General features: G+C 37.5%; 1 protein-coding gene across 1 annotated transcript in view; it reads left to right on the top strand.

The window, feature by feature from the left end:
- The window catches only part of LOC121657225 (CUB and sushi domain-containing protein 3-like), a 364,605-nt gene extending 338,514 nt beyond the window's left edge, over positions 1–26,091 (top strand). Inside the window, exons 59-72 of the mRNA XM_042012632.1 lie at positions 4,567–4,749; positions 4,881–5,057; positions 8,076–8,255; positions 8,737–8,910; positions 9,100–9,273; positions 12,958–13,031; positions 15,324–15,435; positions 15,525–15,704; positions 18,065–18,124; positions 20,229–20,387; positions 21,528–21,664; positions 21,808–21,895; positions 22,281–22,416; positions 23,056–26,091. Coding sequence (XP_041868566.1) covers positions 4,567–4,749; positions 4,881–5,057; positions 8,076–8,255; positions 8,737–8,910; positions 9,100–9,273; positions 12,958–13,031; positions 15,324–15,435; positions 15,525–15,704; positions 18,065–18,124; positions 20,229–20,387; positions 21,528–21,664; positions 21,808–21,895; positions 22,281–22,416; positions 23,056–23,215 — 1,994 coding nt within the window. The 3' untranslated portion in view covers positions 23,216–26,091. The remainder of the gene's footprint in view (positions 1–4,566; positions 4,750–4,880; positions 5,058–8,075; positions 8,256–8,736; positions 8,911–9,099; positions 9,274–12,957; positions 13,032–15,323; positions 15,436–15,524; positions 15,705–18,064; positions 18,125–20,228; positions 20,388–21,527; positions 21,665–21,807; positions 21,896–22,280; positions 22,417–23,055) is intronic.
- Positions 26,092–27,383: the final 1,292 nt, after the last annotated feature.

Genomic DNA, 27,383 nt, shown 5'->3' with positions numbered 1-27,383 from the left:
GTTTGTGCATGTGAACTGAATATATCGGTATGTGTCTGTTGAAAGGCCTCTGGAGCATAACTTCTCCCAATATTCAGACTCTAAACCACATTCATTTTTCCTTTAGTCACTTAATATCAACAACTTTTTAACTTTTAATGGTTATTTTAGAAATGTTTCATCAGTTTTCAGGGATATTGTGATAGATAAAATGAGACACACGTTGTAACAGTCATGTGTTTGCATTTCCAGTGTTCTTTTTTTACCTTTAGCTGTTTTATCTGAATCATGAGTGGATTTTATGAAAATATTCTGAAGTCTAGTTGCACTGCTGTCATTGTTCAGTAAAGTAAATACTTTACACAAGCACATATTCTCCCCTCTGAATTCCCAGTATATGCATATCCCAACACTTATTTAGCTCGATTTTCTCTGCAGATAGGAATCCTCCTTACCTTCCACCATGTACACAAACATTCTAAGTAATATGGCTCTCAGTAGGCTGACCGGGGCATGATTATGGCTCTACAGACTAAGAGGCTCCCAGCTGCAGCTTATATAACAAGCTGGGTGAGAACGCATTCCAGACAACTTGACTAAGAATACATTGTTATTTACAGCAGTAGCCTGGGGGAGATGAGGGGTGAGGGAGGGTAATAGTTTAGGAAGCAGTGATTCACGGTTTCTACATGGCAGGTCTGTACCAGAGTCCTGCAGAGATAAGAGTTCAGCCCAGAGTAGCGGCGCTCGCTCGCTCTGTGGTTTTGTTTCATAATAACTGATGAGCAAATGTTATTTCTGATATAATGCTGTTTATGATATCTGAGAAAAGTTAATATACATTTCTAAACAGGTGTCATTGTAATGTGTCTAAACATAGCATTTAATATTTGGGAGCTATTTGGCTACAGCAAAAATTCCACACTGGGATTTGGTTGTAATTTACTTGAATGTTGGAAATCTTGACATTTGTGAGGTCGTGTCTCCTTAAAATCTGATACTTGAAAAAAAAGAAAAATATCTTGTTTTCCTGTTTAGACAGTCACAAGCAGACAACAACTACTTAGGTATTGACTTGATCCAATCAATGTCCAACATCTCCACAACCTCCTGAGAAAAGTAAATTTTTGCTTTTGTAAGTGTAATTTATATGAGATTACTTGCATCTGTCAATTTAACATGCAGCTATAATAAATAGGTTCAATTCTGATGTTAGCCAAACTGTGCCTGAGATGACTGTAATTAGTTTAAAGCAATATAAACAACCAAGAGAGTGTTTCCTTTGATACGAAAATGAGTGGAGCCAGAACAATCACGTCTGTCTATTTGAAACTGAGTTAAATATACTGTGTTAATTACTTAACTTTAAAGCAGCTGGAAGGAAGATTATCTTTGGGTTGAGCCAAGTTAAATTATTCATCCATCTCTAGTCTTTATGCTAAATTAAGCTAATTAGCTATTGGGTTCAGTTTTACATTTAAAGGACAATGGAAATTAAATAAATGCGTTTCCAAAAGTGTTCAACAGTTGCTTTAAAGTCTGATAATCACAAGCTAAGTGAGTGAAATACAACTCCATTTCCAAAAAGAAATATGAAAATTTGAGAGTGAATGTAAAGAAAATGAAATACCAGGATTTCTGGATCCCATACAATATTTTCTCCACAACAGAACATGAAAGATGTGGCTAATATAGAGATATTTTATCATTCCATGAAAAAAAGATAAGCTGATCTTGAATTTAATGTCAGAAAAAAAAACAAAAAAAAAAACTGGGACACATTTACCACGGTCTTCTTTAAACTACAGTCTGTAAACATGTTAAACAGGTTCCATTTCTTTTTTGACATAGAATTCTAGCTGTAATACAGTAACAGGTTTTTTAGTCATATTTTGAATTAACAATTCACCAAATGTTTTAACAAGGCCTGTCCAGCATGCAGACTAATACCTGCAGTACGCAGGTTAGCATTGTCCTGCTGAAAAACACAAGGGCTTCCTTGAAAATAATTGATAGGTGCATCCAGAAAATCAAACTTTAGGAATGAGCGTTGATAACAATGTTGTCTGGAAGATATAATAACCATGATTTCTAAATGAAATTTCAAATCTTAGCATATCTGATCACAGAAGAGTTTCCCTCATTCCAATTTAAATAAGCTTCACCGTAATATTTATGGTTTTTGTTTAAATATGGCTCCTTCTTTGCATGAAAGAGCATTAGCCTGCATTTGTGGATTGCATGGTGAAATCTGTTCACAGTCAATATTTTCTAAAGGAGCTCCTGTGTTCATGCAGTGATTTCCATGACAGAATCGTTTTTGTTTTTAAAACAGTCTGAGAGCCTGAAGACCATGAGCACCCAATATTAACTTTTGGCTGCACAGACTTTATATTCTCTAAATCATTTGATGATATCATATTCTTTACATAATGGGACACTTAAAGTGTTTGCAATTTTGGGTCTAGGATCATTAGTCTTGAATTGCTCCACAATTTGTAAAAAAAAAAAAACAGAAAAGTGTTTACTGAACCTCTGAGCATTTCTGTCTCTGAAACTCTGCCTCTCTAAGGTGCTCTTTAATCCTTATGTTACTGATCTGCCTCCAGTTAGTCTGATAGGCTGCAACATTCCTCCAGCTTACTTTTCTAGCCTTTTGTTAAACCTGTCCCAATTATTTTTAAAGTTTCTGCCATCAAATTTAAATGAGGTAATGTTTTGTGAATGAGATGTAAAATGTGTCATTTTCACCATTTAATATATTTAATATATACTGTTAATAGGGAAATGCTGTTTAATAACATGCACAAATCACTAAATTCTGTTTTTGTTGACATTTTACAGAGCATTTAAATCTATTGTGAAGTTGGGTTTGTTTCTTCTAAGAAACAATCTAGAAACCTAAAGCATCACCAAAGCTGTTATGTCATAATGTGTTGTGTCTCTGCTATTGATGAGCTCAATTAGACATCAAGCCTCTAGGTATTTGCCATATAGAACAAACAGAGCCAGTATGAAATTAGGCTATTTGTCAAAACTATGAGGGAGAACCACAAACACATTGCACATACATTAAGAAACAGCAGTTTTACATACAAAGTAATTTACTACAAACCCTGGACCCATGGTCATCTATCGAAATGGTGTTCCGACTTTTTAAAACATTACAGTTAAAGTTAGTTAGAAAAACTCCCAGAAATCTATCATTCTTCAAATGCACACATCACCCAGTGTAAATCTTAGACCATTAATGAAATAAGCAGTATGGAAAAGAAATATTTAAATGACAATATATTAGTCTAGGCTTGTGTATATGTGTTATAATGTTTTTTTGTGTGTGTGTGTGTGTGGAAGTGTATGTGTTCCCAGGAGCATGCTCGGTATGTCAGACAGAATTTGCTGACTAGGCGGCTCTGCAAGGGCAGAGCAGGACTCACATGCACAAACATACACACTGCCTACCAGCTGCCGGTCAGCATGCATGCCCATACACACATATTTTGAGAGCAAACATATGCCCCTTGTTTCCAACATAATGTGTGCAGTCCGTTGCTATTTGTAAACAGCTGTTTCACATTTGTGTATCATCAGAATTCAAATTATATTAAAGGGATTTTTTTTCTTTTTTTTCCCCCCTTTTTTTAATGAGGTAGTTAAAAGTACTACTTTCTTACCTGGCCCAAACAGTTTGGGGAATCACAAGCATTCCTGAGAGTTAAGTTCACCAGAATGGGAATTGTCACAGGAATGAATTTTCTAAAACATCTGAAAACCTCAAAAAGCCCATAGTAGTTTTATTGAACAACTGTTGATTACTTAGTCACCATTTTGGCAACTGATAAAGGCCAGTGTTACTTTGCATAGCCTGCACTGTGCACCGTGTCCTGGTTCTTGCAGGTTCTTGCAATAGAGTAGTGATCCTCGACGCTGGTCCTCAGGTTTTACAAGTTTCTCTGCTGCAACACATCTGATTCAGACTCAGACTTGTGCAGAGCTTGGCATCAAGAACAATATGTAAGCGGACTGAAATTAGCTCTGTCAAAGGTGTAATAGTTCACATACTTGTGTGTGTTCTACTGTTGTTACTTGAGGATTCCACTAGGGGGCACACCAGATAATTCCCACTGGACAGAGCTGCTAAATTTGCAGAATGAAAACAGCGAACAGAAGGAAAATAAAATAGGTTAATGTTAAGGTCATGGATAATTGAGGTATCCATGGTAAACAAGTGTACATATAATTAAAAACAAATATATTCCTGGCCTTAGCTTTAGCTTAACCCATCAGGAAAGCAGGAATGCTCTGACTGCCATCTACCACAGATAACATATTTACTATTTAAAACTACTTCACAGAACCTACATAAATAAACTAATAAATCATTTAGTATCTCTTCAGGTAGTGCTGTCTCTGTAATTGATTAGCAGTGTATAATTAATTAAATTAGAGTTTTTGTTTGTTTTATTTATTTAATAATTTGATCTGTTAAAGTCATTTGTCTAATACACTTTTGGTAAAATGATTTTGTGGCTGTACAGACCATCAGGACACCTGGAATATGAGTTTGCCTCCTTTTTCTCTCCGTAGGTGACGTTGCCGGTTCTTGTGGCGATCCTGGCATTCCCTCCCATGGTTCAAGGGAACAAACAGATTTCAGAATCCGTTCTAAAGTCTACTTTACCTGCTCAGAGGGCTATGAGCTCATTGGTTCTTTAGAGAGGATGTGCTTCCCCAATGGGACCTGGTCTGGCATGCAACCTTTCTGTAAACGTAAGGACATGCTGTCAATTGATCCCAGTCTATCCCTATGAGCACTTTGACACTTTTTGGGTTATCTGTTCAACTATGTCTGCTAAAATAGCCATTGTCATTGTCCTTTCATTGTATGGTCTTCCCTGCAGCTGTCCAGTGTGGTAATCCGGGCACTCCCAGTAATGGCAGAGTATTTCGTCTGGATGGAACTACATTCTCTCATTCTGTCATTTACTCCTGTATGGATGGCTACCTGCTAACTGGCGCTACCACCCGGCAGTGCCAGGCCAATGGAACGTGGTCAGGAGCACAACCCAACTGTACCAGTAAGTCAGCTGCTGAGACTTTGCAAAGAGGTGCACGCAACATTTGCAGCTGCATACACAACACACTGCATCATCCCTGCTTCTCAGAAGTTTGTAACCCTTCAGATAAGTCCTTCCCACCCTTTGATGACACAGTTTTATGTCTTGTTTTATATTACTCTGTATCATCGTAATGGTCTGAATAATGAAATGAGTCTCAAATCTTTATCCTCCTAATACACACAATTTATAAACTGACGTAAATAACCTTGATTGTTGTTTAGCTAATTTGCTTTTGGAAGCCTGTGGGAAAATTCCAGAAAGTAAATAACCGTAAAACGCAACACTCCTGTATGAAATATAACCAAAGCCATAGTTTATCATGTGTTGAATCAAGTGTTATGCAGGATTTGCTTGCTTGCATGCCTTTAAAGATGAAAGCATCAGCTGGCGGGGGATCATAGTGCTAATATTTACTCTTAAAAGAATTTATATTTCAACTTCTTTATGAAAACACTGGAGAGGAACTTTTGTCATTCTGTTTTCCCGTTTAGTGACTTGTTTTACTTTAATGCACTATGCATAGAAATACATAATAAATTATCCAGAATGACGGAATAAATGGACAAAGACATTAAAGTGCTGAGAAACCAAAATCTTTAAATAGGGGTTTCTGAAAAGAAACCAAATTTTATTAGAATGGCTGCCTTTTAGAGTAGATTACTCCACATATATTAACAAGCATCTAGGGCCGGTTTAAAAGCAGTTAAACTGCCTTTTAGACTATGAAGGACAGTACCCTTAAAGTACTGCCAAGGGAATCCTAATGCTCCTTAAAAGAGTCCCAAGATGGCAACAGCCATTTTTAATATCCCAGTTATTTTATTCATGAACAGTAAAGTCCATTAGGAATTGTAAATCTAATATTACAATTCAGTTAATTATTATTCAGTCTGCAAGCAAGTAAGAAAACAGGAACTTTCAGTGTTAATTATACAGTACCAATTAGAACAAATGTTTTTAACATTGGTATTCAGGTTCAGAAGCAATTTATTTGCACTTACTGTATGTGAAAACTGGTTAAAAAGTTTTGCAGGGTACAGAGTTAAATTTATTTATTTAGTTTTTATTACTTTAACCACAAGAGAGTGACTGAGAGGTGCAGAGAGGGCTGGTATTAGGAGAAGTTTGCCATCATGTTACCATTAGAAAGTCAAATTAGTTTATGTCAGAAAAGGAAAATGGACGAATATCTTCAGCACTGGACTTTCACCCATAACATCGAACTTTTGGTTCTTGAAGCCAAAAAAAAAAAAAAAAAAAAAAAAAAAATAAATATCATGCCAGCTGTTAAACTTGGCTGATTCACAGTTTTCCTTTTTTTCCACTTTTAGTCACAATTAGGTTTACAGAACAATAAGACCTGGTGAACCAAACCTAATGAAAGATGAAAATAATAAATTTAACAATCTAATAATAAATAAATAAATAAAACACTGCCAAAAAATGCCATTTCCGAGACCTCATCTGAACTGCCTGTAGTAAAACTATCATTTTAGTTCGGATGCGCTTTATCACAGTTGGCCTTTATGGAGATAATGTTTACATTTTGAACTGTGATTACAGCTGAATCATTCCCAAAGGATATTCATATTTATCCTAAAATGTTTTTTGGGTTTTTTTTGTTTGTTTGTTTGTTTATATCTTGTTTATATCAAAGGACAGGACTCAACCAGAATACATTATATATGGTGAGAATCTCACTTTTGAAAGCCTAAAACCAGGATGGTTTCAGCTCAGGGTGAAGCAGGCCACGGCATTTTAGTATATGCATGAAAGGGGGTCCCCGAGGAAAAAAGGTTGGAACCACTGCCCTAGTGGTTGCTAACAGATATAGAGAGTTCAAGTCCCACCAGAGGTAAACCACTCCTGGGCCCCTTAGCAAGGCCCTTAACCCTCCAAACTGCTCCCTGTGTGCTAAAACATGGCAGCTGACTGCTCTCTAGTAAATCTAGAGACGAGTAAAACACAGAGCATTCCCAATCGGGATTAATGAAATAAAATCCTCTTCATTATCATTCTTAACCGATAGCTCACATACTGACTAAGAATAAGAAATAATTGTTTTCATATTTTAAGCGAAATCTAACATCAAAGTAATTGAATAATAAAAAATAACCCAGCATCCTAAAAACTTCACCGTAGTAAAACTGCCATAATCAAAGGATATAAAACATCACATTTTGAACTCAGAAGCTTATTAAGGTTTATGTCATGATCAGTTTTTCTGCTTTGTCATCAGTTTGGTCACACTTATTAAGGGGTGGGTGTGCTGGGGTAGCCTAGTAGTTACAGAGGTTGGCTTGGGTCTGGAGTTTAAGTCCCTGGTGTGCCAACAAAAGTGAACCACTGTGGGAACTTAAGCAAGGCACTTTCCAACGTTTTCCCCTGGGCACCAAAACATGGCAGCCCACTGCTTGTTAGCACGTCTATACAGTAAATGGGTCAAATGCAGAACTGATTTTCCAGTGGGGATTATTAAAATAAAAATATTATTACTATTTGTTCCTCTGCCTTTCTCTCCATCTCCTTTGTTGTGTAATACCCTTTTGTTAATTACCTTTAAAAAAATTTAGAAAGCATGGATAAAACTAATTAAATGAAATGAGAACCTACTTTAATAATCCCCAAAGAAAATTATAAAGTGGTAATATGCAGATTAAAATGCCAGTTATCTTGTGCCATAGAGTGACCTGTAAGGTAAACTTTTCATCCTATATTGCAGAGATGGGCAACTCCAGTCCTTTAGGGCCACAGTCCTGCAGGTTTTAGATCTTTCCCTCTTTCAACCCACCTGACTCACATGAATGGGTCATTGTGCAGAACTTAACCATATGCTGCTGGATCCATTCGATTTGAATCAGGTGTTTTGGTGTGTTGAATTAAGGAAACATCTAAAACTTGCAGGATGGTGGTTCTCAAGGACCAGAGTTGCCCCTTTCAAGCCATATTGTAAACTTGACTTGTTCAATTCCACAGTGATAAACTGTGGGGATCCCGGCTTGCCAGCTAACGGCCTTCGTTATGGAGAGGACTTCACGATTGGTCAGAATGTTTCCTTCCAATGCCAACCAGGATATAGAATGGAGGAGGACGGATCACCTGTGAGGATGTGCACCCAAAATGAGACTTGGAGTGGAAACATGCCCATCTGCACAGGTATTATATCCAAACCTCCTACTTTGTTTAAGCCACAAATAATGTCCTTATTAAAGAAAAAAAAGAGCTGATTCTATCTTAAATCTATTTATTCATTACAACCCTTGGATAACACTAGCTTTATCAAGACTGACAGAGCTAATTGTGTTCACTTTTTAGTCACTGTTTCATGAAGGAGAAGCAATCACTAACAAATAAATTAAATCAGTCACATGCAACTGCAGCTGGTAATATTCAGTAATCATGATGACCTTCAAGTAAAGTCAGATGACACTGGAAGTATTTTTAAACAAACCAGTTATTTAAACTGAAACACAGTAGCTGACATCAGTTTTCTACTTAAGCAATCTTTTTTACTCCTGAATGAGTTTAGAGTGATGTTAAGTGAGGCATATACACCGGCTTAAAACAGGATACATATCTTTTTTTTTTTTTATTAACACTCTTTTTTCCCCAACCCCACCCCCTCCTTTTCCTCCAGCGGTGACCTGCCCGCCCCCCCTTGCCATCAGCAATGGGGTACTGCAAGGCAGTGACTTTGAGTGGGGCAGCAGTGTGAGTTACAGTTGCTCACCTGGATATGAGCTCTCATTCCCAGCTGTCCTGACCTGCGTGTCCAATGGCACCTGGAGCGGCATGCTCCCACAGTGCTTACGTAAGCATCTGCAAACACAAGCACAAATATTCAGCACACATACATTTGCCTTGGCTTAAGAACGTACTCTATGGCAACCACCAGTCACAACAAAAGGCAAAATCTATATTAGTTCTAAAATAAGTGTTGCGCTTGTCAGCATTTTAGCACAACTAATATGTAACTTTGTGTTTGTCTGCGTGTTTGCAGCCAAGTTTTGTGGTGACCCAGGCACTCCAGTAGGTGGTTTCAGAGAGGGACGCAGTTTCATCTATCAATCAGAAGTGTCCTTCGGCTGTTCTCCACCTCTAATACTGGTTGGCACGGCAACCCGACTTTGCGAAAGTGACGGCACTTGGAGTGGAACGCAACCACGCTGTATCGGTAAGTTTATTAATTATTTTACCTAAAAGCCTAACTTTCACAGAAGTGCTGATCAAGCAGTAACTCCTCCCTAAGATAAAGCAGCGTACATCAACATGTGAAATGAAAAAACAGTGTCCATTAACTAGAGTCTGCATTATAAAAATATATCACAGCCCTAATAATGATCTTTTTCTAACGCTGATCAAATGAAGGTTTTGCCTAAACCCTACCAGGAAGTGACAAAGTTTTATTATGATGAGTTATGAAGTTAACCAAGACAACCAAGTGGTGGATGGTTGTTTTGTTACAGGAGTGTGTTTTAGTTCTCACCATGATTTGTTTTGCTAATACTAAGTATTTGTTGAATTTTCAGTTAGGAAGGGACAAAAGGGAATTGTCATCTGAACAAAACTCAGAAAAGATAACTAGTTGTGATATGTTGGGGCTTAAATTGAACCACTGGCACATCCAACCTCCTAGTCCTAGCTCCTTATAATGAATTTGTGACCTCTAAAAATAAAGAATGCCATCATCTCTGTTGTGGACATGCCACTTTCCACCTTTAGGGGCATTATGTGGTTTATAGTGGCAGAGCTGAACTTTGATATTTTTGCCCATTGGTGCCACCTAACGAGGCTAATTTACCATCTCTCTTTCATCTTGTTTCTTCTCTCTTGTCTCAATCCCAAAGTAGTAAAAGTTATCTCTTGCTCTGTCATTTTTCTCTCTTTTCTTTACTGAACAAAGTCCACAACTTATTCTATGGTCGTTAGTTGGAGTGTTAATGAGTAATAATGCTTAAATAAGTCAAAACAGTAAGTTGCAGATAAGCACTGCTCAGTATGAAAAGTTTTAATACTCAATTAGTCTTATAGTTCTTATCCAATTTAATTAAAACTTAAAAACGTGTGTAAGAGCGCTTCCTAGATTCACCAATTCCTGTCTTAGATGTTCTTTGGATAGTGTAGAATAGTAATATCTCGTTATCTGTGATATCCAGTTTTTTGTGATGTTCAATGACTGTGCATTTCTATCTATAGACTGTCTTTAGTCTCACACTTTTTTCATAATACAGCACCAAGGTTTTTAACTGCTCCAAAAATATTAGCTAAGCTTTAAATAATTGCTTTTTAGCATTTTCAGAATTATTCATCATCAATAATTTATCCTCGCATGAGCTGGAGCACAGCCAAGCATCCCCAAATAGGGGTGTCCTCCCTACTTCAAAGTTTGGGTTGATATTAAAAGGCGGTGTTAGTTGGTCCACCAGAGCTTCCAAACTTCTGAGTGAGATTCCTCAGGAGGTCATTCTTGTAAAATAAATATATTCTTTTAAATAACATATCAAAGCTTAGTAGTACAGTGTTTTTTTTAAAGTCCCCTTGCTGTACATATGTTTCTCTTTTGATAAATAATATGACACCCTCGCCAGGCCAGACTGATCAGCACAGAGCTGCGGCAGAACGGTTTTACTGCACCCATGATCATTCTGGTTCAGGCGTTAAGTTTTGTTAGTTAATGGGTTTTTAAATCTAATTAGAATTGTCTTAGATAGAACAAAGTTTTAATGTTCTGTATCCTGCGGCTTTATAACCAATGAGACACATTATTTAGTTTATGTGCTTTGTTAATTATCACCTGCTTGATGACACAGGCCGTAAAGGACTCATTATTGTAGAGTTGACGGACACATTTCAGTTTACTCGTGGGTCTGCAGCGAAGGTTTTTTTTTTTTTTTTTTTTTTTTTTGCTCAGTAAAAGTTCAAATTTGAAAGTTATCAGATTAATAATGAATAGTGACTGGAAGCTTATCTGAGAAAGTCTTGTTAATGGAACAGCAGCCTTCAGGACGAACCTTGAAGGATTCCTTTGAGTGAGAAAGCATCACTTTCAGACTGAAAACTATTCTTGAAAAAACTTTTTTTTTTTTCCCACTGTTAAAGTCAATATCTAAGATGTGGACTTGGTCTCCATGTACTCTCAGTATTCTAACTTTTGAGTACCTTGAGAAGATTTCAGCCATCTTCATTTTCGTTTTAGCTTTTAAAAATTGGCCAGTTGTACCCTGACTCATTAAATGCACTCCAGTGGACTGTATGACAAAGGCTGTTTGCAAGCATATTATATTATAATATTATGGTTGTATGCTATTTCACAAGTAATTAATATAGAGTTACATATGATTAAGCATGGTTCACATGATATTTCATATCAAAAGAACATGAGGGGAAATTGCAGAATGCGCCTTCTATCTTGAATGAGGTTGAACACGCATCCAAGCTGTTTGTTCCTCAGCGGTCAGGCTTTTTATGTGCATTGCCACATCAGCTAGAAGAGCAGTGGGTTGTCACCTACAACACAGAGCCTCCAAAGCATATTGGAGCACACTCACTGTTATCTTGTCATATAACTACTGAATTATCTGCAACCGAAGATTGATAATTGCAAAACTGAACTGCTCTCTGCTTAAGAGGACAAAGATTTTTGTGAGAATGAAAGTGCTTGCTCACAAGTGATACAACACCAGTACATGGTGCAACTTACAGTATTAGTCAAAGGCTTCCAGGAGCAGGCATCCATATCCGACTTCAAACAAGCTACTGTCCATGGATTAAGAAGGAAATGAGAAGGGATATTCAGCACATATTACAAATGGTCCCGCTGGGTCAGTTCACCACCACATATGATGCTTAGAGCACCACTTCACATGTCTGATTCAAAGCGGGTGCTTCAACAACAAGCATGGAGTTGAATTGTAATAAATCAGAGCTTTTGTAACAGGAACAGACACCTGACTTTGTCTTCCCTCGCAGCAATTGATAAGGCATACATCCAGCACTTGTATCGCTGCTACAAAGTTGAATTTTGCTTGTGTAATGGACAATCTAAAAATAGAACACTGGCTGTGAAGTTTTGCTTCATTCATGTAAAGATGTAATCTATAACTGCTGAAGGAGAAGTATTTACAGCAATAATATGGTCCTTAAAAGATTAAATATTTCTTTTCTGTTTTCTAATTGTTTTTAAGAGTGAGATAGTTACAGTGTGCTATTTCAGCTTTTTTCTATGATTGAAATGAGCTCAGAATGCTCTGTTGAGTGTTTGACTTACACTGCATCTGTGTGTGTGTGTGTGTTGGGATGATTTATTAACGTGTGATTGCAGCTGTACGTTAGTGTGTGATGTGTATTACAATGTCACTGAAACAGAATGAGTTTTGAGCTAAACAGCCTGCTCTTTAAATAAGACAGACGAGGCAAAAGGGGGAAAGGGGGCGGGGGCAGATCGAGAGCGTTAGCAACACTGAAAAAGGGAACGAGAGGGAAAGAGGGCAGATAGAGAGGTACAGGAGGAGAGAGAAACAGAGGTGGAGAGTGAATCTGTCATTTCGGAAGCTGTATTGAATCGAGCTCTGCGTCAGGATGTGCTCTACATGCTGATGACCCTGCCACACACACACACACACACACACACACCAGCTCACACACTCAAACTCTCATACCAGGCGCTGCTTCGTTTTCTGATAAAGTACTACTGCCCCCTGCTGTTCTGATGGCATATATAACCCACTGTTACCATGACAACAGAGGAGAGGAATGCAGACTTGAGAGAGGATATATAATGCTGCTGCTAATTTATCTTTCACCTAGTGTTGTGTGTAATTACTTAAACTCTCATGTTGTTTTCTTTCTTTCTTTTTAGAACCAACCAAAACCAGCTGTGATAACCCAGGAACGCCACGATATGGCTCCTTAAATCGGACCTATGGTTTCAAGGTAAAGCATCTGTCCTGACAAGTTAAAAATATTGTACAACAGACCTAAAATGATCCAAGTTTCGGAATATTTATTGCAGGAGTCATAACCAAGACAAAAAGGTATGAAACCTTTTAAAATAAGTAGGCAATTTAGGTTCACATCTCCCTTCAGATCATTTACAATTTACATCTCAGTTTTAATGCTGTTGAGTGCAAAGTGATATGAATATATTGCTGATTGGCTTATAAATCCAACACATGATAAAAAATACTCTATATGAACAACTGTTGCCTAGACAGATTATAGTTACTACTACTTCAAATATGTGTAAAAAAAATTACCCATCATGGAGTTTTGTCCATTATTGATTATAGACTAAGCAACAATCATCCAAATGCCAACACTGTGGTACATCTGGCCAATTCGACTGATCCAAAATTAACTTTGCATCATGATGATACATTGTGTTCCAGTGCAGGAATGTGTATTTATTCTTGTTGTTTCACAAATTGACCCTCAAACAAAAATGTTTCAATTTTAGGTTGATAATTCTCAGCTACCGTGATAAATAATATAAATAAATGCTTGAAGAGGTTTGATGCTGACAGATTAAAGTTGGAGCAAAGAAGTCCAGAGAGATTATGAATCATCAAGAAAAAAACAAAAGAATACACATTGATACTGTATGTCCACCCATCTGGACAGTCTTAGCATATATCACACAGTGCTGACAGCTAATAACATGAAAACAGGGTTACAAAGGTTTTAAACATTATAAGGCCTAAGGCAGGGGTGTCAAATTCCAGTCCTTGAGGGCTGCTATCCTCTGGATTTTTATTGTTTTCGTGATCCAACATTCCTGATTCAAAGAAAATGGATCTAACAGTAGCTGTAGCTCAGGAAGAAGAGCAGTCATCTTCCAACCAGAAGGTAGGCGAATCGATTCCCTCCATGTCGAAGTGTCCTTGGGCAAGACCCCTCATTGCCTCCCGATGTGCCTATCAGGGTGTGAATGTGTGTGTGAATGTGATGTGTAGTGTAAAGTGCTTTGAGGGGTCAAACTGTATAACTGTACTGTCTTATATACTATATAAGTATATAAGTTCTTGACAATGACCCATTAATTTTAGTCAGGTGTGTTAGAGCAAAGAAGCAACAAAAACTGTTGGATAGCGGCCCCAAGGACCAGAGTTTGACACCTGTGATCTAAGGTGTTTTCAGATCACAATGAAAAAAAGATAAATTACAACAGGACAGGTGGTCTACAGGACAAACATACAGAGTCAGAGTGCACTTTATTCACTGAATATCCCACCTGACACATCCTCTTAGAAACACTCTGCAGGTATACACAACAGTGAGTGATCACTCCAAAATATTCATCAGTTAGTTGTTATTTACTTTTAGTACCAAAAACATTTGCTAGTGGAGATGAAAAATTTTAGAGACTATACCCTCCACAAACTTCTATGTGGGAGCTTATTTGGCAAGATAACTGATAATGAAAGCAATGGGACGTAGCCGAGCTGCACAGAGGGACCTTTTAAAACCAGCCATGACATGAAAGATGTTATATGGCCCAGTGTTCCTTTTAAAAAAATATTTTAGGTATTTTACCTTCCTTTGCTACTTCTGCAATATACTGCAGCAAAGGAGAGGAGATTCTGAAACAAAGGTCTCAACTAACCACAAATATTATACCTCATGGCAATTAAGTTACAGCTTCCGCCATCTTATGTGTGAAATATGAAGCTGATGTTTTGTGCTGACAAGTAAACATTGTCCTTGGAAGGCATAAAGAGGCATTTTCACCAAAATGACAGCAGAGTTGTAAACTTCAGCTTGATCTGACTCATACTGCTCAGGTCGCACATTATTGAGGCTGTGGTTGAACTTTAAATGGCATTTATGCTCAGAACAAGGACTGTTGATAGAGGGTTTATAAAACATTTTCTGGAAGACAAAACTGAGCAAGTACATTTAATTTATGTTTATTTTATAACTCAGAGCTTTTTGAAGTCTGAATAAACAACTATTTGCAATTGTGCAGTCACTGCACAATATTTCTTTTCCATGACTTTCTGACTAATATGTCTGTCTGGGTCAAGCCCTCATAACAAATGCTTTAAAGTAATTAGATGAGTAAGCATTTTACTTGTTTAATATTTGCCAGCACCACACTAATCCATCTTTTACAATTGCTGCCCTCTATAAGCTGAATTAGTGTCATTTATCATAGCACTCCGGTGCCATGAGGTTCCTCTGAAGGTTGTTGGACAGTAAACAAAACCCATCTCTTTTTGGACACAGGTGGGGAATGTGGTTTCATTTCAGTGCCAGCCAGGTCATTTGATTCAGGGATCATCTTCCAGAACCTGTCAACCCGATCTGACATGGAGCGGGACACAACCCGAGTGCATACGTAAGGAGTTATACGTCTTTGTACTATATTCATCTTTACCAATCCGTTGTAACCATCTGAAGTGAACAATCAAGCTCTCCAACTTTCAGCTCATGCATGTAAGCAGCCGGAGAGCCCACTCCATGTGGACGTGGTGGGGATGGATCTGCCTGGCTTTGGCTACACCTTGGTGTACAGCTGTCAACATGGCTACTTCCTGGCAGGGGGTTCTGAACACAGAGTATGCAAGAGTGATGGCACTTGGACTGGAAAGATGCCCATTTGTCGAGGTATGTGTTTAATTCAGATTTATTTATTAATTGTATGTCTGTGTGTGCATGTGTCATTATGAATAAAATGTGTGTTGATTTGGTGATCTTACCCTGAGCAGTTACACTCGAGTAGACAAGAAGGAATATCTTATTGTCTCTTGCTTAAGGACACTTTGTCAGTGGCCATCTGGAGTAAGGTAAAGTGGTCTGGATGCAAAAGACACAAAAACAACCATGTTTTTCTTTAGTCCCTTTGGAAGGTTTGCAAAAAGTTCGCAGAATAAAAAATTTAAAGGCAGTTGAATATTTATTTATTTATTTTTTCCTCTTCTCACTGAAAGATTGCTAGTTTTTATCTGCAGTATTGACTAATAACATCTAAGCAGGCTTAGGTTCCATGCATTCAAACACAAATTATGGAAATGAAAAGATGCAAAACACATTTTCAAAGTAAATTTTTAGTCTTGTCTAATTACAGTTCTACGGGTGCTCTAATTGATGGGCAACAATTGTTATTTGCAGATAGTTTTCCTAAATAATTTGATCTGTAGTGACTAAAACGCTCGATCAGAGAGGCCATTAAACTGCACCAATACCACTCAGACCTGAAGTTAAGTGATTATATTGAGCTATTGAGGCTTCATCACCAGATCAGATAATACACACCCACACACAAGTAAATAATATAAACAAAAAACCTCCCAACTGCCTGATAATGTCAACTCCGCAAGCAGCAGATGTTAAAATCGAATAGTTGAAAATAGTATGAAAATACTACTAGAGTTGATTTCAAGTCCTTAAATGTACCATAATTTGAAGAAAAAAACTTTAATAAATGTTCCATCATAAATGAACAATTGACAGGTGAGTTTCTTTTAAACACACACAACCAGAAACTTGGTACATATGTTATTAAAGTAGCTAGCACAAGGCTAATTAGCATAGGGCTACAGATATCATAACAGAAGCTATTTCTCTAGCTGTAGCTACCTTTTTACATCATTGATAACAAACAGCTTTTATTTTCTCGCATGAATTTACAGGAAAGGAGAAAAAAAAACCTTTACCAAGATTGAATTATCAGTTGTAATTGTCTAGTGAAAAGATGAAGGTGAAACATGACTCAGCAGAATGTTCCAGTCACACTAGTCAGTGTCATTGTGGCACAAACAGCTGTGTTCAGTGTTATCATGGGACAACAAACTTTTGAATTTATAAGCAAATTCGGTTTGTTTATTTACTGGTTTTTCTGCAAACCACTTGTGGCCCCGTAACTAATGCTTCACAGCATGATGGTTCAGGACCCCGAGCCCACAACACAAAATTAAAACAAAATCGGGGGGGTACTTTCATTTAAATGCCTCAGTATAATTTAGTCCTAATTTAAAGTGTTGTTCTCGTTAGTTTTTTTTTTTTTTTAATAAAATGTACCTTCTCTTAACCCCTATGACAACTATATATTTGTTTTAAGATCATAGCTATGTTTTAAAAGAGTTATAAAATGCATATGTGGCACATTATGACCTTCTCATCTCTTAATCCAATAATTGTCAAAGAATGTTCTTAAAAATAGCACATTGATATAAATAAACAAACAAATCCTAATCAGAGTACACCTAAATAATACAGATTATTATACAACTTTCTAACATACATCTGGGCCCAAGCAATGGATGGCACACAACGTAGGAGATCTCCTCCAGATGATATCTACTGTATAAATTTCTGGTAATGACCAAAGTGTGTATTTTTCAATCCTATATTCTGGCTGAAAAGTTGGGTTTTAAAGTGTATTACATAAACAGTTATAGACAGAGCAATCTCACAACCCAAAACCATACAGGTCACAGAAACCTCAGCAAATATAAGTTTTAAATACATAAAGATCTGTAAACATAAAGATTCACTCTATGATAAGCTTGTGGTGTTAATCAGCAATGAATTCTAATGACTAAAACTGGGAAACTTTGTTTCTGCAAAAAAACAAACAAAAAAAAAAACACTACCACTGGTAAACCCTCCCATCCCGCCTCACGCCAGTTGCCCCGAAGAAATCTTCAAAATCAGAGCACTCTGATCCAATTTGAGATTCTAGGACACAGGCCTTCTCCCTTGCTTGTCTTTGAGAAGAGAAGAGAGGTCATTGTGAATGGTCAGATCTCAATGTTTTTAACATACTTCTAGGTCATTTTGTGCACATGTAACTAACAGTCACCAGCAATGTGTCTAAATGTGATTATTTTGTTGTACTAAGTGTGCTTTCACCCGGATGGAAAACTTTTAAGATAAACATGATGCAAACCAAAACATTTTACAACCTTTTGCTAATAAGATGTAACAGGATGTTATATCTTTATTTCTGTCTTCTATATTTGCAGCCGGAGAGAAGAAGAAACCTGTGAAGCCAGTAACAGGAACCCCCAGCCCAAAACTTAATGGTCAGTTCATTACAGACTTTCCTATTCCAGGCTAGAAGTTTTTTTTTTCTCTCTTTCTATTCATGGCCTTCCTTATCTCTTCCTTTCCAGTCTGGTTTAGTGTTTGGTTTAATAAATTCTGATTTACTCCTTCTCAGTCTGCTCAGTTCTGCGCCACAGTGTTGTTCCTCTTGTTAGTCGATTTTAAGGTACTTTACGCCTCTCTATCGTAGTTCTAAATTATTTATCTTTCTTCACTACACACAGAAAGGTAAATTACCGACTGTAATGTTCTGCTCTTTTCTTTGCTACAAATTTGTCAACATTTTTTAATTTATTGTTTCAGCTTTGCCCTGTGGTAGGCTTCCCCGTACTGTTGTAACTCAGACATGTTCCAGCATCTGTAGCAGGAAGAAGTTTCACAAGTTTCTGTTTATATCATAGCAGGAAGTAACCTTTAAATATGCTAAAGATTTTTCCTAAAGCTCACTGGTGAGCTTCATTTCTTACTGCTCACCAGTGAGCTGTATACGTTGTGATAACATTAAATGTATGACTATGTGTTTACATGATTTTTTTTTTTTTTTTGTTCTCTAACATGAAGCCAAAATTTGGTCTTTTATTAAGAATCCAACAAAGGCTCTCAGTTCTGCCTTGGGGACAGAGGAGAAACTCCACAGAGGCAGAGGCTAAGTAAATAAATGGCCTGTTCTGCCATCCAGAATGAACTCCCAGCTGCAAGGGAGCCAGCACACAAGGATAGATACACCCAGAGCTGAAACTGGGCAAAACTGGAAAGGCATGTGGCAGAAAAAGGCATGACAACATCCATCCCATGCTAACAGATTTAAGAGTAGGTCACAGCAAACTATCAGAGCAAGAACAGCCAGACTACCTGAAAGCACAAAGAGGTGAACACTGTTAAGATTTAAGGAGACTGCTTAACACTTTTAGGGACAATACTGATCATGTGGGATCAGCACAAGTGTTCAACACCTTTCAACTACAGGTCTACAGTGTAGTGGAAGCTTCCCTCAGGCAACATAGCAGCTATATTGAGTAGGCACGAGTCAGCACCTGAGCAAAGCTCAGAAAGACATTGGATGCGACACCAGAAAAAAAGAACTGGGAAGTGGTAAAGCAGGACCAATGATGAGCCCACAACCTAATAACTCATGCTTTATCTAGTTATTTCCCAGGATACTATGAACCATACAACATTAACACAGCTCAGATAACTCATTAAAGAAGCACTACGAAACTTCAGAAGATTTTTTTGTTTTTCTGTTCCTCTGATGATGATTAACATTTCTGCTGAGTCAGCCTCTGTGTGCTTTCAGGACTGCTGTAGTGTTAATATCTGCTTGCTAGTGTGTGACATGGTGCGTAAAGCAAAACTCACCTGCAACATTAGACGGTGTCCTGGAAGCAAAAATTGTGAAGTGAGGTTTCTCAGGATCAGGACGGATGGCTCCAGAAATGTACATAATAAATGTCACTGTGCCACCTAACAAGTCAGGAACGTGGAGTTTTAAAGTTGGAAAGTTACATAGTGCTACTTTAATAACTTAATGTTGGCTTATGGTATAGAACAGGGCTACTCAATTAGGTGGCTCTAACAGCCAATCAGGTTCTACACAATGACTCATTAATTTGACTCAGGTGTGTTGGTACAGGGATACATGGAAAACCTGCTGGATTGCGGCCCTCGTAGGACCGAATTGAGTAGCCCTGGTATAGAATACTGGGACCAATAGGATAATGATGTGTCATTTGAGAACAAGTCACCAGCACCTGCAACATTATGCTCTACATAAACCTGACTCCTGGCAGCCCAGTCATCGCAAAGAATGGATAGTAATATGAGCTGTACACCAGGAGAAATAAAACATCAATTCACTTATCTGACCCGCTGGGATCTTTGGTGGAAGATCAGGATTTCATTTGGACTGGATTACCTCTTGAAAGCAAGGAGATGAAAGATTATTTTGATTTAAAGGGGCACCATTGCATAAAGGTATATGTTATTGTTTATTTAAAAAAATAAATAAAAAGACAGGACACAAGAAGGGAAAAAGGGATTATCAGTATATGAAAGTAATTTTTCTTCTGTTCTTTTCTCTAGTTCCAGATGATGTCTTTGCTCCGAACTACATATGGAAAGGTTCTTACAATTACCGTGGGAGGAAGCAGCCTATGACACTGAGTATCACCAGCTTTAACTCCACAACTTGGAGAGTTAATGTTACCCTTAGCAACGGCAACATGGAACTGCTCCTGTCAGGCATGTGACTTAATGGTTCTATATAAAGTACTGCATTTATACCTGTAATGCTACAGCATGGCATGATGGGATGCTGTATGTCATGAAAATATGTCATGTTTATGGTCTAGTACTACAGGATGCTGTATTGATCTATGGGTAATACAGTAAATATGCACTAACTTCCTGCTATCAACACTTTTACTGATTTTCTAATGGTGGACTATGGGTGTCTCTTAAACTCTTGAAGCTGCCATGCTTCTTTTTAATGTTGTTATTGTACCTCTAAACTAACACACATACTTACTCAGACGCATTCCTCCAAGGTCCCTCAACATCATCAGTAGGGGGTTAAGACCCTATTAAAACACAAATCCTGTTGAAGCTAAACTCTGTTGCAACCATATCGCAAAATTACGCTGCTATCCCACTTTTAGCAATCATGTTCTGGCTTGAAGGAGCAATAACAACTAAAGCTGCACTCACACAAAGAAAGACCAATACCCAGTTACTTAACACTTTCACAATTTCCTTCTTAAGATATTAGGGTTTTTTTCATAGCTGTGCAGCACTCTGATAGTAGTTTTTTTGAGTATGACTAGCACTAACTTTTTATTCTCATATTTGGAAAAATGACACATTTGCTGTTTTTCTGAGACTGAAAATGATATCAATCATATGTCTGGCCATTAAGTGAGAAGCTGGAGTCATAATATGCTGAGACATGTGCCGTCTAGCTTAGCATAAAAACTGGAGGCATGAGAAAACAGCAGGCTCCGCTCAGGATGATAAATATTCCTGCAAGCACCTCTAAAGCTGTCTTACTGACAAAATATATTGTTAAGATGATTTGTAATATTCGAGGGAATTACAACATATACATATTCTGTCTAAATATGTTGTCTAAATACTGCCTCCCAGTTTTACCTAGATTTTTTTTTAATCAACATTAATTTATTTTACTGCTGAATTCAGGTTGTTGTTCTCCTTTTATGTCCTCATGAAACATCTTTTCTACAAGTTTCTAATTGAGCATGATATATGTCTTTTGCTGATGCTCCAGGGGAAGAAGAAACTTGTGCTGAACAATCCAATTACTTCAAAGGTTTTATTATATTCCCAATTATATCATAAGCTGTGTGTCTGTCCTTACCTTTTTAGGGGTTTATAAGGCTTCTGAGGCCAGGCTGCTTCTGCTGATGTACCAGGTGAACTATGTGAACCAGGGAAACCAGCTGAAGGACTCAGCCATCTCACCAGCCAAGATTATTGAAGACTCCTGGACCATGGATGGATTTGTAAGCCCTGGAGGAGAGAAATATAATATAATATAATCAATATATGACCTACCCATAACCACGAATTCTGTAAAAACTATTTGCAACCAATCTTAGTTTATTTGCAACTAATCTTAGTTTCTGTCCTTTCTCCATCTTTCAAGGTATCAGCAGAGCCTGATGGTTCCAGCTACGTCTTCCAGGGTTTCATTCAGGGAAAAGACTATGGACAGTTTGGACTGCAACGACTGGGTAATTCTTTCTTTTAGGTTTTGTAGAAGCACCAGACAATAACATCTTTCTCATAGGTCAACTATAAAAGGTGACAACGGTTAGAAAAATATCTGACAAACCGCTTGCATGATCAAGGAGTTCCTAGTGACTTCATTGTGATTATGATGTTGACGGGGTTTTACTTGAAACTACTGAACTAGGCCACGTCAAACATTTGTTTTTTACCAGCATCTCTGCCACAGATATTACAGTTAAAGCTACGAACAGCAACACAGAATTCTTAAACAATCAACTATTTTTATAGGGTTTTTCCAGGATAGCTTTAAGTGCCATTTTATAAACTTATGATATCATCCAGTCAAGTAATGTGGACTCTAACTCCATATTTTCTCATCTGTGACAGGTCTGAACATGTCAGAGAGTCAAAACTCCCCACCTCCCCAGCTCGGTACCAACAGCAGTTCAGTGGCTATCGCTATTCTGGTGCCTTTCTTTGCTTTGATCTTTACTGGCTTTGGCTTCTATCTCTACAAACAAAGGTATGTGCTTAAAAAAATCATGCATGTCTCACTTTGAAGTGCCGTAGCAAAAAAGAAAAAAAAAAAAAAAAAAGGAAATTATGTTCCTGTCAGAGAGTCTTCGCTCCTCTTTTGGTTTTTTTCTTTTTCATTACTGTCATTCAAAATAGGAAAAAGGGCATCATTAACATTTTAAGAAGATGTCTAATTTGTGAAAACAATTCCTGCTTGAGTGGTTTGGTTGTTGAGGTGCTAAGAGGCAGTTAAGTCACTGTCTGTTACAAACACTGCTGCAAAACAATCCTTGTTTAGAAGGTGGTAAATTGGATTTTTCAGAGACAAGATTTAAAATACATCTGACTGGTGTTTGCATTGTTAACAGATGCAGATAACGTCTGTTCTGCTGTTAATATCTTTAAAAAAAGGCTTGCTGAAGGAATTAGTTTTGGATGGACTGTTTGGAATCTCACCAGGCTTACTAAAAAGCACAACACACTCTCTCTAATCCCTCTTAAAGCCTGTTTACTATGCCACTACTCCCAAGACTGCATTCACTATTGTCTGCAGGCTACTTAATTATGCTAATATTAATAGAAAATTAGTGAAATTTATATTTCATAGTTTGTTCATGCTTCTCTTTGCTGCCATTTCTTTTCACAGAACTACACCAAAAACACAGTACACAGGCTGCTCGGTCCATGAAAACAACAACGGCCAGGCTGCCTTTGAGAACCCCATGTACAACACCAACACCAAGGCTGTGGAGGGGAAAGCTGTTAGATTTGATCCGAATTTAAATACTGTGTGCACCATGGTATGAGGATCCATTATCCTTACTTGAGCTTAATGATACCTAATGGGACCACAAATGGTACGAGACTGTGGAAGAGGGAAACTGTGTGCTTCGAGTCAAACTTCAGCCTCGCCAGCAGCACAGTCTGATTATAAAAGACCTTCGCTCCCCATTTAGAAACCCAATCTCTCCCCACCAGAGGAAGAAGTCTTCAGCTGAAACCAAAAGCCAGCGTTGGTTCCCCTCAATAACAGCACTCTGTATCCAAAAATGAAAATGGTCTGCTGCCTTTAAAAAAATGCAAACAACCAGGAAGGAACTCACTGCGAGATGTGACATCAAGTGAAAGAAAACAAGATGCAACGCAACAGAAAACCACCTTACTCTAATCCCAAATTACTGCAGGTCATGGACACTTTATTATGATCTGATCCTAAACCGCACACAGCCATTGTACTTTGAACTCTTATTTAACCTCACTTTATGTCAGTAACATCATTACTAACAAGTAAGCCATGACCTGCTAGTCTGATCTCATCATGTCACCACAGCACTCGAGTTCTACAGCCATTGCTTCATGGAGAAGTAGAGCACCAACCCTGAGTGCTCCAGCCATGATTATACATCATAAAGTGCTAAAAAAAAAAACACAATAAGAAAAAAAAGGTGATTTTATTAAAACATGTTTTCACACCAACTGCGTTGCAGGAGTCGCAGGCGGAGGAATGAGACACGAGAACTTTTTCATCAAAGACACTGTGAACTAAGGACTGGTTATCAATTTAGATTCAACCCTGGCAGTCTGAAAAACACTGTCACCAGCAGACCATCAGTACACCGACTAACTAGTTGTGAACAAAAGCCTATTTCTAAAATGACCACGGAGTAAAAAAAACCAGACAGGACAATCTCCTGTCTCCATGGCAACCAGAGACCAGTGTTACTAGTCTCTAGTCTTTTTTTCCTCCCTTTTTTCCTACCTAAATGGAATCTAAGAAGGCTAATGCTAGCAGACAGTAGCAAAAGTTGCTTTGAAAAAAGACTAACTCCCAAGAGGAGGATGAGGGCATCCCTGGAGATGGAGCTGTAATCCTAACTGAGCTGGGATTAGAGTGAAGCAAAACTACAAGAAGCCTAAAGGGGAGCTAGCACTAATAGAACAGATGAGAGACTGACTCATCTAATGGATAAACTGCCCCTTCCCATCCAATGGATAAGAGAGGAGAATAACGGAATGGAGACAGCCCCAAACTGAACTGGAAGGAGAGCAAGGGAGTCATTAAGAGAAGAGATGAGATCTTACAAGTCTTACACAGCCAATCAGAGTCTGTCTAACCTGAAATCATCTGGTGAGAGAGGTCAACCCTCCCTCTACATATTGAGTCAGATCAGACAGAGTATGGTCTTTAGGAAAGATGTTCCCAATCCTGTGAATTTCAAAGGAATTTGATCAGAAATGGACTGAATGAAACAGAGGACTCTGATGGACTAACAAAGAAAAAGACTTTGAGAAAATGGAGAGCTCTGGCACTAAAGCACATTTTACAGGGACACTACCTGTCTACTCACTGAGAGGTGAACTAACGCAGGGAGAGAAAGGTTATAGAGACAGGACTGACAGAGTGAACTAACAACACGAAATATGACAGTTACACACTTAAAAGCAACAGAGTCAGACACAGACAGTTGGGATTAAGACAAGTCTCACAATGAAACAAAAAAGGCTGTTTACTGTCACTACAAGACAAACAGGTATAAACACAGACTAGCCGGCTTACAGACAGACAGGTTAGAAGAAAGACAAACAGGGTTGTTGCCCTTTGACTGTGGACGATGTTCCACTGTTATTCTGCACTCTGAGAGTGCTTATTTTCTTTCTTTGTTACTGCTGCAGAATCTTCTGATCTGTAAATTTATTGCATATATATTCGGGAGCATTCACCACCTATATTTTTGTGCTATATATTTACCACAAGGGAGGGGCTGAAGGGGAAAGACAGATTATAGCAGAGTTTTTAGAAAAAAGTGAAAGAAATATCTGAATAAAAGAAATTACAGAAGTCACTGACAGAATTTTGGTTCCATTGTAACACGAAATTGGTTTGTTTTAATCTGTTGCATAGCATGAAGTTCCTCTCACCACCACTGTCTTTCCCAGTGGGGCAATCGTGAGTGTTAGTGGTATTGTTGTTGTCCTAATTGTTGAGATGCAAGGATTGCCAGCAACAATCATGATCTTTAAACTGAAGTTTTTGTCTAATACTCATCCCAGATGGCAGATTTATTAAAACCCTTAATTAGTGTATCTTTGGTTGCCGTGATCCAGCTCATTCACTGGTAGATGGATACATAACAATGTCATCCTTTTAATGACAAGCTTGAGTTACAGCGATGTTTTCTTATCTAACTGGTACTGTAAACAGACTTTTGCACATAGTTTTCATGTGCAAATTGTATTTTATCCACACATGAGAGATGCTGACAAATCCAATATCGTCATGGCAACACAGACAGTAATTAAAAAATGTGCAACTGGGGATGAAGAAACATTAATTATAGTAATGGAGATCCTTGCTGATGAACATGTCTGTATGTGATGGCTTAAGAAACTTTGTGTTGTACATTGACATGCTTGTTTTTTCATGTTTGTGTTTTTGTATCATGCTGAAGAGTCAACGCAAACACACATAGGATCAGTTGATGGATTTGGGAGGGAATGTTTGATTTCATTGGATAGCAAATGGGACTACTTCAAACCTGGTATTTATTTTTGTGGAAAAGACTTATTTTGCTTCACCTAATAATACTGACCTGTCCAAATAACTGATTTCAATTTCATTTCATTTTAATTTGATTTTATTGCTTTTATAATATCTATTTTGCCTTTGTTTTAAAATCTCATATAGGACATTATAACTTTTAGACAAGAAAAATAGAGGGATTATTATTATTATTATTATTTTTGGAGGGATTATTTTAATAATTATTATTTATTACTTATTTTTTATTTTATTTTATTTTTGTTGTTTTAACTAATTGTAAATTAAATGTGTAAATTTCTGGGGGGGACATCCTCTGAGGTGAAAGAGGCAGATGTAAAAGAAAAAAAATCCTAAATTTATCAATCGTGATAATAAATAATCTTTGGGATTTGGGATTTATTTTGAAAGGTTAAAAAAACAGACAAACCTCTGTCATTAAAAAGAAAAACTATTAGACAACAGTGGTAAACAGGGACGCCCAAACTAAATGCACCAGTACTGGACACTTACTGTCTCATCCTCATTAGTACCTTTTCTCTGAGCAGGTCCAATTCACAGCAATGTTTGTAAGTAAGTATACTATACTTATACAGGAAGTATAGACACTTACAGTATAGTATTTCTGAGCTTAAATAATGATCATTACCATACTGCTAAATGTGATTGCAAAATATAGTTGGATTTTAGCATCAACAGCAGGCATTATACATGCCTGATGAAGGTGGAAAAAACACATTTACCAAGTTTTTTTTTTGTTGTTGTTGTTGTATATTTGTGGCTTTTTCATTGAAAACAGATGATTTTGATCTCAGTGAATATTCAAGTTCCTATGTTTACAACTATGATCTTTGACATTTTTGCTTTATTTATCACTCCCCATTTGTTTTCTCCAACTCAATTTCAATCAGCATGAATTATAAATGACAGTACAAGACTTCATAAAAGCTTTGGTACATCTAAACAATCACTAAACATTTGGTGTAAAAAAACATTTTATTGCCCCCACACATGGCTTTTTGTGTGCATATAAGATTGTTAAGCTTTAGTATGAACAGACCCCCTTATTTTATAACTTATTTTTATTTCATTATAAGTATAGCCATATATTCTCAGCTCAGTGTTCCAAAGCTGGCACCAATTTTTACATCTGATCTGCCGCCTTCTCATGAAAACATTTTATAAACCTGGCCACTATTACAATATTTTGTTCTGTCAGCTTGTGGAAGCTGCTACACATGACATCAGCCTTTTCTTGTGGTTCCAAGTGCCACCAACAAACCACTGCTGAGACATTAGATGTTTGATTTTTGTATGAAACAATTCATCACACCTGAATAATGTAAAATTATTTCAAGGGTAAGGTGTGAAAATGTAGCATATTAACCAGAGCTGACATGAAAATGGAAGAATTCAGAAAAGTACTTACTTCATTT

The sequence above is a fragment of the Melanotaenia boesemani genome, chromosome 17, assembly GCF_017639745.1.
Source record: "Melanotaenia boesemani isolate fMelBoe1 chromosome 17, fMelBoe1.pri, whole genome shotgun sequence".
Lineage (NCBI taxonomy): Eukaryota > Metazoa > Chordata > Actinopteri > Atheriniformes > Melanotaeniidae > Melanotaenia > Melanotaenia boesemani.
The sequence above is the reverse complement of the archived record's forward strand: the minus strand, read 5'-3'. Positions and strand labels throughout refer to the sequence as shown.